The 16,726-nt window shown below is 46.5% G+C and overlaps 1 protein-coding gene across 3 annotated transcripts; it reads left to right on the forward strand.

The window, feature by feature from the left end:
• Positions 1-2,090: 2,090 nt before the first annotated feature.
• Positions 2,091-15,618, forward strand: LOC142494539 (deoxycytidine kinase 2-like). 3 transcript variants are annotated; one of them, XM_075599008.1, is made up of 7 exons: positions 2,091-2,267; positions 3,457-3,572; positions 5,472-5,665; positions 6,617-6,764; positions 11,630-11,745; positions 14,661-14,760; positions 15,111-15,611. In XM_075599008.1, exons 1-7 carry the CDS (start codon positions 2,174-2,176, stop codon positions 15,150-15,152), a joined length of 810 nt encoding a protein of 269 aa, XP_075455123.1. In that variant the 5' UTR covers positions 2,091-2,173; the 3' UTR covers positions 15,153-15,611. The 3 variants fall into 3 exon arrangements, with proteins under 3 accessions (XP_075455123.1, XP_075455124.1, XP_075455125.1); XM_075599009.1 differs by having other exon boundaries at positions 15,075-15,607; XM_075599010.1 differs by lacking the exon at positions 3,457-3,572 and having other exon boundaries at positions 2,144-2,267; positions 15,111-15,618.
• The last annotated feature ends 1,108 nt before the right edge of the window (positions 15,619-16,726 follow it).

The following is a 16,726-nucleotide window of genomic DNA, read 5'->3' on the forward strand; positions in this document are numbered from 1 at the left end:
AAACACCCCCCCCCCCCCACGGTCAAACACCCCCCCCCCCCCCACGGTCAAACACCCCCCCCCCCCCACGGTCAAACACCCAACCCCCCCACGGTCAAACACCCCCACCCCCCCCCCCCCCCACGGTCAAACACCCCCCCCCCCCCCACGGTCAAACACCCCCCCCCCCCCACGGTCAAACACCCCCCCCCCCCCCACGGTCAAACACCCCCACCCCCCCCCCCCACGGTCAAACACCCCCACCCCCCCCCCCCACGGTCAAACACCCCCACCCCCCCCCCCCCCACGGTCAAACACCCCCACCCCCCCCCCCCCACGTTCAAACACCCCCACCCCCCCCCCCCACGTTCAAACACCCCCACCCCCCACGTTCAAACACCCCCCCACGTTCAAACACCCCCCCCCCACGTTCAAACACCCCCCCCCCCACGTTCAAACACCCCCCCCCCCACGTTCAAACACCCCCCCCCCCACGTTCAAACACCCCCCCCCCCACGTTCAAACACCCCCCCCCCCCGTTCAAACACCCCCCCCCCCACGTTCAAACACCCCCCCCCCCACGTTCAAACACCCCCCCCCCCACGTTCAAACACCCCCCCCCCCACGTTCAAACACCCCCCCACGTTCAAACACCCCCCCCCCACGTTCAAACACCCCCCCCCCACGTTCAAACACCCCCCCCCCCCACGTTCAAACACCCCCCCCCCCCACGTTCAAACACCCCCCCCCCCCACGTTCAAACACCCCCCCCCCCACGTTCAAACACCCCCCCCCCACGTTCAAACACCCCCCCCCCCACGTTCAAACACCCCCCCCCCCCACGTTCAAACACCCCCACCCCCCCCACGTTCAAACACCCCCACCCCCCCCACGTTCAAACACCCCCACCCCCCCCACGTTCAAACACCCCCACCCCCCCCACGTTCAAACACCCCCACCCCCCCCACGTTCAAACACCCCCACCCCCCCCACGTTCAAACACCCCCACCCCCCCCACGTTCAAACACCCCCACCCCCCCACGTTCAAACACCCCCCCCCCCCCACGTTCAAACACCCCCCCCCCCCACGTTCAAACACCCCCCCCCCCCACGTTCAAACACCCCCCCCCCCCACGTTCAAACACCCCCCCCCCACGTTCAAACACCCCCACCCCCCCCACGTTCAAACACCCCCCCCCACGTTCAAACACCCCCACCCCCCCACGTTCAAACACCCCCACCCCCCCCACGTTCAAACACCCCCACCCCCCCCCACGTTCAAACACCCCCACCCCCCCCCACGTTCAAACACCCCCACCCCCCCCACGTTCAAACACCCCCACCCCCCCCCACGTTCAAACACCCCCACCCCCCCCCACGTTCAAACACCCCCACCCCCCCCCACGTTCAAACACCCCCACCCCCCCCCACGTTCAAACACCCCCACCCCCCCCACGTTCAAACACCCCCACCCCCCCCACGTTCAAACACCCCCACCCCCCCCCACGTTCAAACACCCCCACCCCCCCCACGTTCAAACACCCCCACCCCCCCCACGTTCAAACACCCCCACCCCCCCCACGTTCAAACACCCCCACCCCCCCCACGTTCAAACACCCCCACCCCCCCACGTTCAAACACCCCCACCCCCCCACGTTCAAACACCCCCACCCCCCCCACGTTCAAACACCCCCACCCCCCCCACGTTCAAACACCCCCACCCCCCCCACGTTCAAACACCCCCACCCCCCCACGTTCAAACACCCCCACCCCCCCCACGTTCAAACACCCCCACCCCCCCCACGTTCAAACACCCCCACCCCCCCCACGTTCAAACACCCCCACCCCCCCCACGTTCAAACACCCCCACCCCACGTTCAAACACCCCCCACCCACGTTCAAACACCCCCCACCCACGTTCAAACACCCCCCACCCACGTTCAAACACCCCCCACCCACGTTCAAACACCCCCCACCCACGTTCAAACACCCCCCACCCCCCACGTATGTCAGCGCCCCGCCTGTCTGCAGTGCGGGCACGCTGACTCTGGGAGCGGGGCCTTAGCCTTATGTGAACAGGTGGCTGAGCCCTGACTGGTCGGGTGGGAGGCGCCTCACTCAGACCTAGAGAGAATCGAGAGCAGAACGCGCGCGCTTTGCAAAAGGGAATAATAGCAGCACAATAGTCACAGCTATGGCTATACCCCCCAAAAGAATATGTCACAGTCCACGTTTTGACAGCAGTTTTGAGAAAAGGTCCAAGAAACTTTCAATCGAGGGAAATATCGGTAAGTGCAAAATGGGTGAGGGTTTATCGATGTCCTGTACCAACTTTCTTGACGTTTATGCTTTGGTGATTGGCATTGCGGGTACAATCGTTAACCAACAGCCATACAGTAAAGATTTCCTAGAAGGTATAAGGGGTTAAACGTGTCAAAGTTGGATGGCACTAAGTAGCAGGCACCGAAATCAAGAAATGCGTATACACCCCATGGCTAGAAAGAGACGTGGATTTTCGTTGTTTATTTTCTTGTCATTTGAAGATTAAGAGCCTGGAAATGTTTAAGTGGGGAAGGGAATTTTAATGCAGGGTTCGGGAAATTGCCGCCAATTGCTGTTGCACTTTACATTACTAACAGTGCAGTGTTTATTCAATAAAGGCCACACACTTACATACAATTAATTATATTTAAAAGTGTATGTGGTTGTGAATTAATTGTGGCTAGGTCATGACAGCACGAATAACGTGTCAATATTGTATTTTAGAGCGACAGTGCCTCCAAGGATAGTGGGGAGGGGGGCTCTTTAAAAGGCTAAATGTAGGGTCTTTTAATACAAAAATATAACGTTTGGGAAGCTTTAACTTTTAAAGTGATTCCGTTTAAACTATATGCTTTTGCAGGGTGTTCAGTCTTCCTGATAAGTTTCAGTTCTGCGTTTTTTGTTTTAAAAAATGTCTTCTCCAAAGCGATTAGTGACGATAATTCATGCTACTTTCTCTTTGATTAAAAATGTTGACCTGAGGGACAGGCTAACAATTGTTCACAGTATAGGAAAAAGTAATGTGTGTAATATCTCTCTTTAAGAGCTACAATAACACTAAATTGTTACTCTGAAGCTAGAGCAAAAAGCACTGCATCAGATTTAATAAACAAAATATAGTTTCTTTCTATGAGCATGTTTTTTTCCCCTCCCTTTAATCCTAGTGCGTTTTTGTTTTTGCACCTGCGAGACTTGGATACAGAAACCCCTCAATACTTTAATACTGCTTTTAACGTGGAGGAATGCATTGTCATGCGATAATCTTGCAGTGTCTTTTACGTTGATCATTGTGACATGTAAAGGCCCACATTTATTAAGCCGGTCTGCCCCATGGGCTCTAAGGTGTCTTCCAGCATGGAAGGTGACTTTTATGGAGTAGCAAAGTGATATATTTTCAAATGATCAAAATGAGTACATTGTTTTTTTTTACCACAGCGGCAGGGAAATCCACATTTGTTCAAATGCTAGAAAAAGCCAGCGATGAATGGGAGGTTGTCCCTGAACCTATTGCAAAATGGTGTAATGTTCAAAGCACTGAAGATGGCCATGAGGTGAGAATTGCTAAAGTTTTTCAGATATAATGGAGGAGAAGGAGCGGCTCAGTGACTAAAGACACTGACTGGCACTGAGTTTGAAGCAAGGGAACCTGGTTCAATTCCTGGTGTTCGTGCCTTCATACTTACAAGTTGTTCTGCAATAAAATCAAGATGTTTATCCAATCATGGGTCAATGACCACTATGGGACATTGGTTCAGTGCTGGTCAGCAGGCCCTCTGAAAATATGGATTGGGACATACATAGGCCTACTTTGATAAAACACGTCAGCAATCAGGATCGCAATTGGAAACAAGTGTCAACCCCGTCAATCAAGGCAGTTAATAACAAGGTCTGTGATATGATTATTATCGTAAAACATGAGCCTTCTAGATCATGGGTGCGCAAACTTTTCCCCTGCTTGCGTGTCCCTTCTTACTGTGTCACGATGTCATCTGATGTCACGTTGCCATGGCGATGCGTCGCTAGAAGCCGCCGGAGACAAGGTATGGGAACTTAGAGGCCTCGAGTGCACTCCCCAGCATTTAATTTTTAAATGCTTTGGGGAAGAGCGTGGGGCCTCTGTAAGCGCCTCACTCCCCCCAGTTTGTGCACCCCTGTTCTTGATGACCAGTGCACTAATTGTATTGAAGACGATATGGGACCCTTGGTTGCATTACAATAGCCCAGGATCACACTCAACTAAATTATTGAATCTGTAGATTTATTCTCGTTTCTCCCTGGTCTGGTCACAAACGAATGATAGCCAGAGATGGGCTTGTTTTAAATATTTGTGTATCTATATATAAATTCAATGTTACAATAATGAACATCTAGTGTTTTTTTTTTTTGCTCACGATACATTTTCATTTAATTGTCAAACGCTGCTTTCTGTGCCCAAATGATGTAATGGAACTTGTATTTGCTCACCCCATTTAAGTTTTGTTCCCTCCTACCGCCCCCTCCACCATTTCCTTTCTTCATTCTGTATCCCTTCCCGTCTATCGCATACTACAAATTCAATAAACTTTGTGTGTATATCTATCTCTATATATCTATCTCTATATATTAGTCATTTTAAAATACACCAGTATAGTAGGTAATGAGGTCTCTGCTCTAAAGAACTTACAATCTAATCTGTTCTATTTTATGATCCTTTTGTTTCCACTGTTAGTCCCTCATGGTCGTTTAATTTTCCTTCTTCCTGTTCTACTCTCTTCATTTCTCTAGATCACTGTTATTCAACTCATTTTCCAAAGGGGCAGATTAGAAATACTTTACCAATAACCAAGGTGAAAATTGCACTGAAGCTGCTTTAGGCCTTGCCCCCGCTGCCTACTACAGCGTCCGCGAGCCCTCCCCTCAATGGCGCCGGGCCCGCTGCGAGGGGGGGCCGCAGCGCTTCGGCGAGAGTTGCTCCTGCTCTCAATAGAATTGAGAGCAGGACTCGCGTCGAGCGATTAGGCACGCCCCTGGCGGTTCAGCCAATGAGGGCGAACCTGCTAGGTGACGTCATGGCCGCGCCCCGTCACTCCCCCGCCAGGCCCCCCCCCCCCCCGGTCTCTCTTGCTGCAGTGAGCTGCAGACCGGGGAATCGACTGAACACGCCGCCAATCTCGCGGGCGCGCGTTACAGCGGCGTTACCGGGGCCTTAGCCTTGCAACTGAAATTAGCAGAGGCAGGCAGTCCAAGGGCAACTCCGCAGTCCTTTTGGGGGCTGGATTTGACCCTGAGGCCACAAACTGAAGTCAAGTGTTCTATTTAGTTCCTGTTCATACTTTAATCATTGGACTTCCACATGTTCTTTAACTGATTTATCTGTTTACTCAGCACAACTACAATACGTTTTTAATAAATTTGAAAATAAACATTCAACATTATTTATTTTTGTATATATATTTTTTTCTCCTTCCTAGGAACTGTCAACATCTCAGAAGAGTGGGGGAAACCTCCTTCAAATGCTGTACGATAAACCTACTAGATGGGCTTACACATTTCAGACGTACGCATGCCTTAGTAGAGTAAAGGCACAACTAAAGCCAGTATCTGCTAAATTACTTGAAGCTGAACATCCTGTGCAGTTTTTTGAGAGATCGGTATACAGCGACAGGTAAGAGGGGAATATCTGTAGATCATTACCACCCAAGTAGACGTATAAGTGTAATATAGGCTTTGTGGTGGTGCTCCCAGGAAATATAAAAGTATAGTATATGGAGAGAACCGATCAGGTCTTGCAAAAATGATCACTTGGTAAATGTCTCGCATAGATGAAAGACAAAATATAGCAAACTACTATAATATATATTTTTTATAATCTACAAAAATTTAGTCTAATTACCCAGTAAAGAACGGTACTTCTCTTCACAGATGTAGCACTTTTTTAATTTATTTTTTTATTATTAATGTTTGACATTTTAAATATGACTGTTTTGAGTCTCTGGGGAAAAATCTAAAATTACAGTATGTATTTTTTTTTTTTTGGATTAACCTGCTGAAAGGAAATGTTTGTCATGAAAGGATGTGGTCAAATCAGTGGAGGGATGCTCACTGCGGTAACCATGACTTTGACACATGACCTTACACCAAGTCACATTTGCCTTTTATTTATAATCATTGGAATAATCCACTTGTCGCTGGCAGCCTCTCTCCCCCTCCCAACCCCCCCCTTACCTTCCTGGTGTTTGAGGGAACCCTCTCCCCCCCCCTCCCATGGCTGGTGAGGTGGGAAGGAAGTGTGGTGCACAATGAGAAAAGGGTCAGAGTACTGGTCAAAATAGGGGCAGTTTCCGAAAGTATGGTGAAAAACGGCTACAGATGAGGGATTTTGCCAGTTTCCCGCAGGCCCTGTATTTTTATTATTTAAAATACTTTTTGGAGGAATTTGGGGGTTTTGTTTTGCATGGCTAATGCATATTGTGGGTGACTACAGAAATACCACAATACTTTTGTGTATGTGTGGAGGGACACTTGAAGTCCTTACTATTTTATTATAATACTGTAGATTGTATTTGTTTTACAATGTTGCTTTTAGGTATATAACCTTTTACTGTTTTTGCTATAGGTATGTGTTTGCTTCAAACTTATTTGAATCTGGAAACATCAGTGAAACGGAATGGGCTATTTATCAAGACTGGCACACATGGTTTTTGAATCAGTTTGAAAGTGAAATAGAGCTGGATGGTATGGTCTACCTTAAAGCTACACCAGAGGTAAAGCTCATTAGTTAACTTTGAGGCAATCCAAGCCGTTCTTTGTGTGTGGTTTCTAACACACACACACACATACACATACACACATACACACATACACATACACACATACACACATACACATACACACATACACACATACACATACACACATACACATACACATACACATACACATACACACACACACACACACTTAAACCAGGGGTTCTCCGGAGCTGATCCCCCTGGTTCCAGAGGTACTTAATTCCGTAGTGGGTGCCGGTAGGCACTTCAGGGTTCACTGTGTGACTAATTTTCAATGCACCCTGGCCCTGTACGGCATTAGGAAGCCGTGGCTGTCACAGGAGACCAGGTACCTTTTTTACACCATTTTATATATTACCGGGATCATTCATTAGGCAGAACAAGATAGCACAAACAAATTGCCTTTATTTTGGTAATTCCACGTTCAACAAGAAGAAATACACAAGGAACATTTAAAAATACACTTACTGTGGGTCTGGGGGAAAAATCTAGGCTTTCCTAGGTGCAGACCGTCCACTTGTATGAGCTTACCCTAACCGGGATATATCCCATGGTTCTCCTGGTCCTCTTTTCGGCTTCAATTCCTATCAGTGACCGTTCCATTCGATTTTGAGAACTTGGGCGCAAAAGACGGGACTTAGTCTCTGCAAAGCAAACTTTTCAGGCTTCCAAACGAAGCCGGTCGCTCTGTTATTTCGAACAGAGCAACTTTGAAAAGTCCGCTGTAGCTTCATCGACTCACCGTATTGGTTGGATTGGATGGATTTACGCCCTCTCTTGGTCAGCACCTTACATACACTCCGCTGGGCTATCCCCAGAACGGAGGGGGAAGGAGCAGCCAATCGGAGCGTCGGAATTCCTCCTAGTCAGCCAATAGAAAGAGGGGCTCGTACCCGGCTGACGTTAGAGGAATAGGTGTGCCCAGCAGGCTAGGAACGCCGGGTGAGCGGGAAATATGATTTTAGCCAAAAGGAGAGCAGACTCTGTGGCCGCATCCTCCTTGGCTAACTCATTGCCACCTGCAGGGCCGGCTCCACCGTCTGGAAACTACAAAAGGTGTCCCCGCAGGGTGCCCTTTGTAGTCCGGACCTGGCCATTCGCCCTTTCCTTGCTCATCAAACGTTTTCCCACCTCTGGACATCCTCTCCCCTTTGAACTATCGACCCTATGCAGACTTACTGGCACCTTAACTGGATGCCTGGGCAAGCTGCATAGAGCCTTATAAGAAATGTATCAAACCGTGTGTGTGTGTATGTGTATGTGTGTGTGTATATATATATATATATATATATATATATATATATATATATATATATATATATATATATATATATATATATACCAACTGTAAATATTACTGTATGTTCGTTTGCATGTCTTAGACAGGTCTGCAACCCTGTCTTTCCCCATTGTCGCCCAGCATACAGCGCTTCCACTGCAGCAAGGGATTCTGGGAAATGACATGCAAATGAGCACCTTTTGTCTCAAGCTCGTATTACACAACTGGGTATCATCAGTGTGAGGTTGGTCTTAATGGCTAAGCAGGTTTGAGACTAGACTAGGTAATCACCACTATTGTTATGGTGGGTAAAAAAAAGTGACAAAAACCCTCCACAGTAAAGCATAAAGAAACTGTAAATATTACTGTATGTTCATTTGCATGTCTTAGACAGGTCTGCAATATATATATATATATATATATATATATATATATATATATATATATATATATATATATATATATATATATATATATATACACAGTGGTTGACAAATCACCAAAAAATCTACTCGCCACACAAAAAAATCTACTCGCCACCTAGTACCAAACGTGTGCTGCTTGGGCCAATATTTACTCGCCCGGGGGTTAAATCCACTCGCCCGGGGCGAGCAAATGTATAGGTTTGTCGAACACTACAGGCATACCCCGCTTTAAGTACACTCACTTTAAGTACACTCGCGAGTAAGTACATGTCGCCCAATAGGCAAATGGCAGCTCACGCATGTGCCTGTCAGCACATCCTGAACAGCAATACTGGCTCCCTACCTGTACCGAAGCTGTGCACAAGCGGGGAGACTATAAAGCCTGTTACTAATGCATTATTTACATCAGTTATGCACGTATATGACGATTGCAGTACAGTACATGCATCGGTAAGTGGAAAAAGGTAGTGCTTCACTTTAAGTACATTTTCGCTTTACATACATGCTCCGGTCCCATTGCGTACGTTAATGCGGGGTGTGTATATATATATATATATATATATATATATATATATATATATATATATATCTCTATCCACTTCTCTTCTCCTACTCACCCGCAGCTCACCTTCCACCTCGGCCTCACCCAAATGCCACACACACGCACAACCACCCGGCCACTGTCCTCTTCACCCAGTGGCCCGGACCGCCATCACCCCCCCAGCTCATCTCCCCGCCAGCTCCCCCCGCCCGCCCCCCCTCCTGCAGCTCACCTCCCTGATTGTGTCTGTTTACCTGCCTTTGATTTTGACTGCCTCCCCCTGGAACCGCACACACTGACAGCCGCCGCCGGACTACATCCCCCAGCTTCCCCTGCGACTGGTGACGCGCTGGTCCCGTGACCCGTCCCGCCTGGCTGCTCCTCCCGTGGTAAAGATGGCGGATGAGGATGGGGAAGGGATTCACTCCAGTCAGCTGAACGGGGGCGGTGGGGGCCAGGGGTTCGGCCCGGCAGGCCCGGGGGCAGGGCCCGCGGGTAGTCCGCATCGTTAAGTCCGGGTACGGGTTTAACGAGCGGGGCCAGGTGAGCGTGGGCGGCCAGCTGCGGAGCATTAATGGGGAGCTGTACGCACCGCTGCAGCATGTGACCGCCGTGCTGGCCGGTGTCACACTGTGTGTGTCACTGTTGGTGTGTATGTCACTGTTGGTGTGTGTGTGTGTGTGTGTCACTGTTGGGGTGTGTGTGTGTGTCACTGTTGGGGTGTGTGTGTGTGTGTCACTGTTGGGGTGTGTGTGTGTCACTGTTGGTGTGTATGTCACTGTTGGTGTGTGTGTGTGTGTGTGTCACTGTTGGGGTGTGTGTATGTGTGTGTCACTGTTGGGGTGTGTGTGTCTGTGTCACTGTTGGGGTGTGTGTGTGTGTGTGTGTGTGTCACTGTTGGGGTGTGTGTGTGTGTGTCACTGTTGGGGTGTGTGGGTGTCACTGTTGGGGGGTGTGTGTCACTGTTGGGGGGGGGTGTGTCACTGTTGGGGGGGTTGTCACTGTCGGGGTGTGTGTGTGTGTCACTGTTGGGGGGGGGGTGTGACACTGTGCCCCCCACTCCTGTCCACTGTCTCTCCCCCCCCCCCCACCTGTCCACTGTCCCTCCCTCACAGGCAACGCCGGGTCTCTCAGCTAGTAAAATATACTTTAATACATGGAGGACATTGGGGAGACTCATGACTGTAAGGGACTTAGGACTGGGATATCGGGGCTCAACTCAGGAGTCTGGGGGACGCTGGACAGCCCCGGTGTAATTCTACTCCCGTACCAGCAAATAGTGCCTGCACATCGGGTAGAATGAAGGTAACACCGGTAGCTCTGGACCCTGAACTCCTGCAACCCAAAGAATTGCATTCTTACCCAAATATCCCACCAAAACTTACCCACAAAGTTTCATGAGTCTGGGGAAAAGGGAACATGGAAAGTGGAAAAGCAGAGGTCACTTTAACTTTATATGTACATATACCTGGAACCTGGCTTATAGTGCTGGGTAGCTGCCAGGGACACATGGGACCCAAGGGCAACCTTTTTATTATGAAGCCTGGTTACCCTTGCCCGTCACAGTGACGTCATCAGATACGGCTTTCTATTGGCCCATGTGACTAGAGGGCTTTAAATTGCAGAGATACCGGCACCCCCTTTGGAGGGTAAATATCTCTGGAAGCAGGGGGTCACTGAAGCTGAAATTAATGGGGTTCATCTCCGGAGACCCCCTGCTTCTATCCTGTATTTAAAAAATGCAAGAAAAAAAAGGCTTGTATTGCCCGTTTAAACTCTAGTATTTAGATACCTGAATTATGTATTTACTATTGACAAAATGGTTTCCAAGTTTGCTACCGGTGTCGTTAGCTGGTCACATTTTCGGTTTGTCTTGCTTGTAAAAAAAAATTCCTTTTTTGTAATTATTAGGGTGATCATAATTGTACCTGGGGAATTTTTGATACTTGTATAGAAAAAACAGACTATTCTTGTTTTAAGTGTAATAAACAGATGTTACACTTGAGTGTAAAGTATGTTTGTTTTTTAGGGACAGTTAATTATTTTACATAGTAATTCTATATACTCTGGAGCATGTGATTAGAGTTAAAAAAATCTCGACTTGTCTTATCATTTGGGCAGCTGTTAAGATATGTATTTTTAAAAGAAGAGGAAAAAGCTTTTTGGTATTTGTAGCCTGATTTTTGCATTGAAAAACTGGATTAAATACAGGACTTGTTCCAATTGTCCTGGTGACAAATTTAGATATATATCTATCATATTAAAATGGCCATCACGCCGCGTTGTCATGACGAGATGCTACGTGACATTGTGTAGCGTCTTGTTGTCATGGCAACACCGCGTCATTTGACTCCATGCGGCCATTTTAACAGGAGCTGCAGAGGAAACAGTCAAGTTGCAGGGGATAAGACGGAGAATGCTGGGAGACGCCGCTGCTGCACCCCACCGCAGGTACTCGACAGCGGGCAAAATGCACTCGCCCCAGGCGAGTGTATTTGTCGAGCCCTGTTTATAGCTATTAATACAGAACCGGAACAACATTATAACGTACGTGTGTATTTTTTTAAATTTGTTTTTTTATATTCCTTTCTAGAAATGCATGGAAAGGTTACACTGTCGTGGTAGAGAAGAGGAACAAGGAATTGCGCTTGAATTCTTGGAAAGTTTACATTTTAAACATGAGAAGTGGCTAAATGACAGAACAATGCAGTAAGTAGCATTTTTTTTTGTTTCCATTTGTATGTAATAATTGCATTGATTGTAACAATTATATAAAATGGGTCTCTTAATAGATATAGTGTGTAATTACAAACTGAAGATGTGACTGCTGTTACATTCTGTAATACGGAACAGTTGTATCACCTTTTTATTTTGTATTGTTTCTAATGTTGACCTGAAAATGTGTATTTCGCCTTCCCTAAACTAATTTAAGGGAATCCTTAATCTTTTGACAGCTAATATTAATCCAGGGATAACTTCCCAGTACTCTGTCTGGATACTAAATTAGGCCGTGCTTCAGCATGAACAACACTTAAAGGCTGGAGATTCCTCAAAACGCAGTTTGCACTATCGCGGCTGATTCTGAGATGCCTGTTATTGAAGTCCATGGCAGATATCACAAAATCGGGTGCTGTATCACGGGTTGCGATTTGATGACTCCCGGGTCAAAGGCCCTTATGCACGAACACCTAGCACATGGGTGTTAGGGCATGCTATAGTGTAATACCCTTTAGTGCAGGGGTGGCCAACCTGACTGGGAGAGCCATAATAAGAATAAAAATAAATAAATTAATAACTATATACACTGTAACAGAACATATCCTGACCATGTTGGTGTATAGTGCCGTCAGGTTATACTCTGCGTCATTGTGTAGTGCCGTCTGGCTACATACTCTGTCGGTGTATAGTGAGAAGTACAACTTGACGGCACTATACACTGACTATGTAGCCGGTGGCGCTATACACTGACACAAAATACAAGTGGAAGGGGGAGAAAGAGGTCAAACATTTGGGGGGGGGAGAAGAGTGGGGGTGACAGATGAAAGGGAGCAGTGTGGTGATTGTCCCTACCTGGCTCTGCAGTCTCCACAGCCAGCACCACATGGAGCTCTCAGCAAACAGGGTTTATGCTCCCTGTGCTGCTTGGGAGACCACCGGGGGGGGCCTCAGGATAGGAACTTGGCAGAAGGCGCTCGATATTCTCTTCCATGTCTCTATGGTCTCTGCAGTCAGAGCTCTGATTTTTTTTTCCCACTCCCTTCAGGGGCTGGAAGGGCCACATGCAACTTTTGAGCCACCGGTTTGCCACACCTGTTTTGGGCCAAAGTCCTCTGCTTCAGTGAAAAACATTTTTTGCTTCTAAAAAAAAAATGCTTACATGCACTATAAAAAAATAAAATGCTATCCCTTTGAAAAACTAGGTATATGAAGTAAATGCTGCACACCTTAAAAAATAGTTAGATTGGTACAATTACCGGTGCTCCCGTGCTTGAACGAAAGCCTGTTTCCAGTCCTAGATCAGTAGTAGAAGGAACACAGGGCACAACTGATTTCTGCAAATCTAAACTCATTTATTGAGCCAACACAACGTTTCGACTTCAGAGGTCTTTATCAAGTGACATAGTGGCACTATGTCACTTGATAAAGACCTTTTGAGGTCGAAACATTGTGTTGGCTCAATAAATGAGTTTAGATTTGCAGAAATCCGTTGTGCCCTGTGTTCCTTCTACTACCTTTGAAAAACTAACCATTTAAACCAATAGTCTTACAACAATCTGAATTCAATAGAATTGCTTTCTTAAATTGGTATATACAACAGCACTGCTTTTTCATGTTCTGTTTTTGATTGTCAAAAATAATTTTAAGTTGTAAAAGGAAGCAAAATGTATGATTTTTATTTTGTCTGGATTACTTCATGTAGCTGAAATTGTAAATTTGCAAGAACTGTTGAAGCATAAATCAACTTTTCTTTGTGTCGCAGGAAGCACAAATGTACTGTATACAGAAAATATCTTGCACATTAGGATTTAACCTTATTTGCATAAATATTACATGTCTAGACTGGTATGTAAAAATGGTGAATATGCCTTTCTTCTAGAATAGTGTTATTTAACCAGGGTTCCTAGGAATCCTTGGGTTCCCCTGACATCCCTAAAGGGTTCCGTTCAATGTTCTGGTCATTTGAAAATTGTACCGAAATACAGAAAAATTCCCAATGTATCTGATCTCAGGCGCGCTGTTAGAAAGGGTTAGGGTTCCTCTCCAATTTCACATAGGATTCCTTAACCCAAAAAAGTTGGAAACCTTTGCTCTAGAACAGGCCTGCATAACTCGTTAAGCGAGAAGGGCCAAACTGCTCCAAGGAAAAAAAATTTGGGCCGCACGGGTAAAATCATCATCATCTTTTCTCCAGCACTTCTCATCATCGTCATCCTCATATATCTCCCCCAGCACCCCTCATCATCCTCATCCTCATATCTCCCCCAGAACCCCTCACTATCAACCTTTGCGATACTCCCCATCTATCTCTCATACCCCCATCTCTCCCACTCAACCACACACATAATACTCCCCCTCCACATCAAACACACAATACCCCCCTGCACACCACACACATCCCACCCCCCCTGCACCTCACATCCTTCTTCCCCGTGCCCCTCACATCATTCTCCCCCTCGCCCCCCCGCCCCGACCCTCCGCCCCCCCGCGCCGCGACCCTCGCCCCCCCACGCTGCGACCCTCCCATCACGGCGGGACTGCGCGCCGGAAGTGCCGCACTTGAGAGCGGGCTCGGCTCCCCCGGGGAGGAAGGGGGCTCGGCAGGAGGAGGAGGGGGGGAAAGCAGCAGCCACGGGCCGCACAGTGAGCGGGCCGCGTGTTGTGCAGGCCTGCTCTAGAATATACTATTTCATTGTAGAAAGGTGTCATGCATGCAAAAATCATTCCTTCACACAGCAAAACTACTGTAATAGTAGGACTTCGGAAACATTGGAGACTTGCGTATCAAATTTTGTCTTAAAATATACTTGAACCGTTGACTCCTGAGTAATGGACAGAAAGATATTAGAAGTAATCAGTATGTTTTCTACTTTTTTTTTTTTTCTTTTTCTCACCCTCTTCTCTAGAGTTGATTTTGATTCCTTCAAACACATACCAATTTTGGTCTTGGATGTAAATGAAGACTTTAAACATGATGAGATTAAACAGGATGCTTTGCTGGACAAAGTAAGTGTTGAGGGATGAAACAGAATAATTAGCAGCTGGCCTTTCTTCAATCTACTTTAGGTGTAGAGGCATGCATTCAAATGCAATTTGTTTCTTCCTGCACCTAGGCCAAATATGAATATGTAAGATTTTAAAATAAATGCTATGTTGCTCAAATATTTAATTTGAGCAACAAAATAACTTTTACTACACTGTACTTTTTGTTGTTATAATACAAAGTTGGAGAAATCTAGTATGACTTTACAATATTTAGCTAAAACAATATTTTTACTTGACTAAAAGTTTTTTTTTACATTTATTTTATTTTCATCCAGGTAAAAGACTTTCTAACATCACTCTAACTATTGCAGTGTGGTGTTTTTAGGGGTGGACGTCTTTGGCACGTGGACTGAGCAGATTTTATGAAAGAGAGGAAACAAACGGTATAACCACAACTTTGGTACAACAATTGGTCATAAAATTATTAAGGTGTACTTCTTGGGGCGGGGAGATAGCGGTGCACCCTGTTTAAAAAATAAAAGTAGAATGAATTGCTCCTTTAAAGACTCACTATCCATTCCTTCTGACGATGTTGCCATCTTAGGCCAAGAATCAAATTGTATGATCTTTAAGCAAAAATGTATTATGTATATGAAACAATGCATTGTTGTGTGAATGTTGTTGGAGCTATGTACAAATACATTTTATTTTCTGATTGGTTACAGTTTCATCAAAAGTAGCGAATTTTTGCTTTGCCTGTATTTTTGCTAACATGTAAATATTTTTTGCTAACAGACATATTGTTTTATCATTGTTGCTTTCCTTTATAAATAAAGCTGGACTGGTTATAATGTATAAACTTAATCATGCTATCAAGCTGCAGTTCAGTCTTTTTTTTTTTAATTAGTTTTTTTACTTCAATAGTTTCATGTGGGCAATCTCTACTTAACTAAAGAACTGTATAGCTGCAGGTCAATTCGTTCTCCGTGTATTGATCGGCGAAATTTGGTGACATAATTAGTGAAGGGATCTGTTTTTTTTTCTGCTTCTGTCCGTCAGTGGAAGCTCATGAATATTCATGAGTCTCCCAGTGACGTGTGCTCGCTCCCGATCTGCTGCTGTGTGGTGTCTCCCTTCTGCCCAATCCTTGTGCCTGCCTCCCTGCCCGTGCGGGAGATGGAGTGGGGTTGTGCTGCCCCCGTGGGGGGGAGGGGGGCGGATGATGTGTCCCCCTTCTTCCCCGATCACCGTGCCTGCCTCCCGGCCCGTGCGGGAGATGGAGTGGGGTTGCGCTGCCCCCGGGAGGGTGGGGGGGTTGCAGCCAGGTGGTGTGTGTGAGAGAGATATTATATGTATATACTGTGTGTGTGTGTGTGTGTGTGTGTGTGTGTATATATATATATATGTGTGTGTGTGTGTATATATATATATATATATATATATATATATATACACACACACACACACACACACACACACACACACACACACACACACACACACACACACACACTGTTCGACAAATCACTCAAAAATCTACTCGCCCAACCAAAAAATCTACTCGCCACCTAGTCCCGCCCCCACCCCGCTTTAAAATAAAATATATGAATAAAATCCATTTAAATGACATACAATAAATATATTTATTACATTATACTACAATTAGTCCTTGTCACGTGTGTGTCTGTGTAAATGTCGATCTAGAAATAAAAGCCAGGTGTGAATGACTAGTTTCCTGAACCCCTTAACCAGTGTCTGGACGTCCCCGCTTAACAATATCTAAAGCAGCAATCCCACCTGGGATCTTACCTGATCCGCAGTCCCTCAATGTCCAGGTACCCTAATTCCTGCAATGTTATACATTGGAGGGGATGTGTTCCCTACCTGTCTTCTGGGTTAGGGGGGTTCCGATGTCTTCCGTGTGAAGCTTGAGTCAGATCTGGAAGAAAGCAGAATAGGTTATTTCGGTGTTGTATAGGGCAGTTAA

Source organism: Ascaphus truei, chromosome 5, assembly GCF_040206685.1.
Source record: "Ascaphus truei isolate aAscTru1 chromosome 5, aAscTru1.hap1, whole genome shotgun sequence".
NCBI lineage: Eukaryota > Metazoa > Chordata > Amphibia > Anura > Ascaphidae > Ascaphus > Ascaphus truei.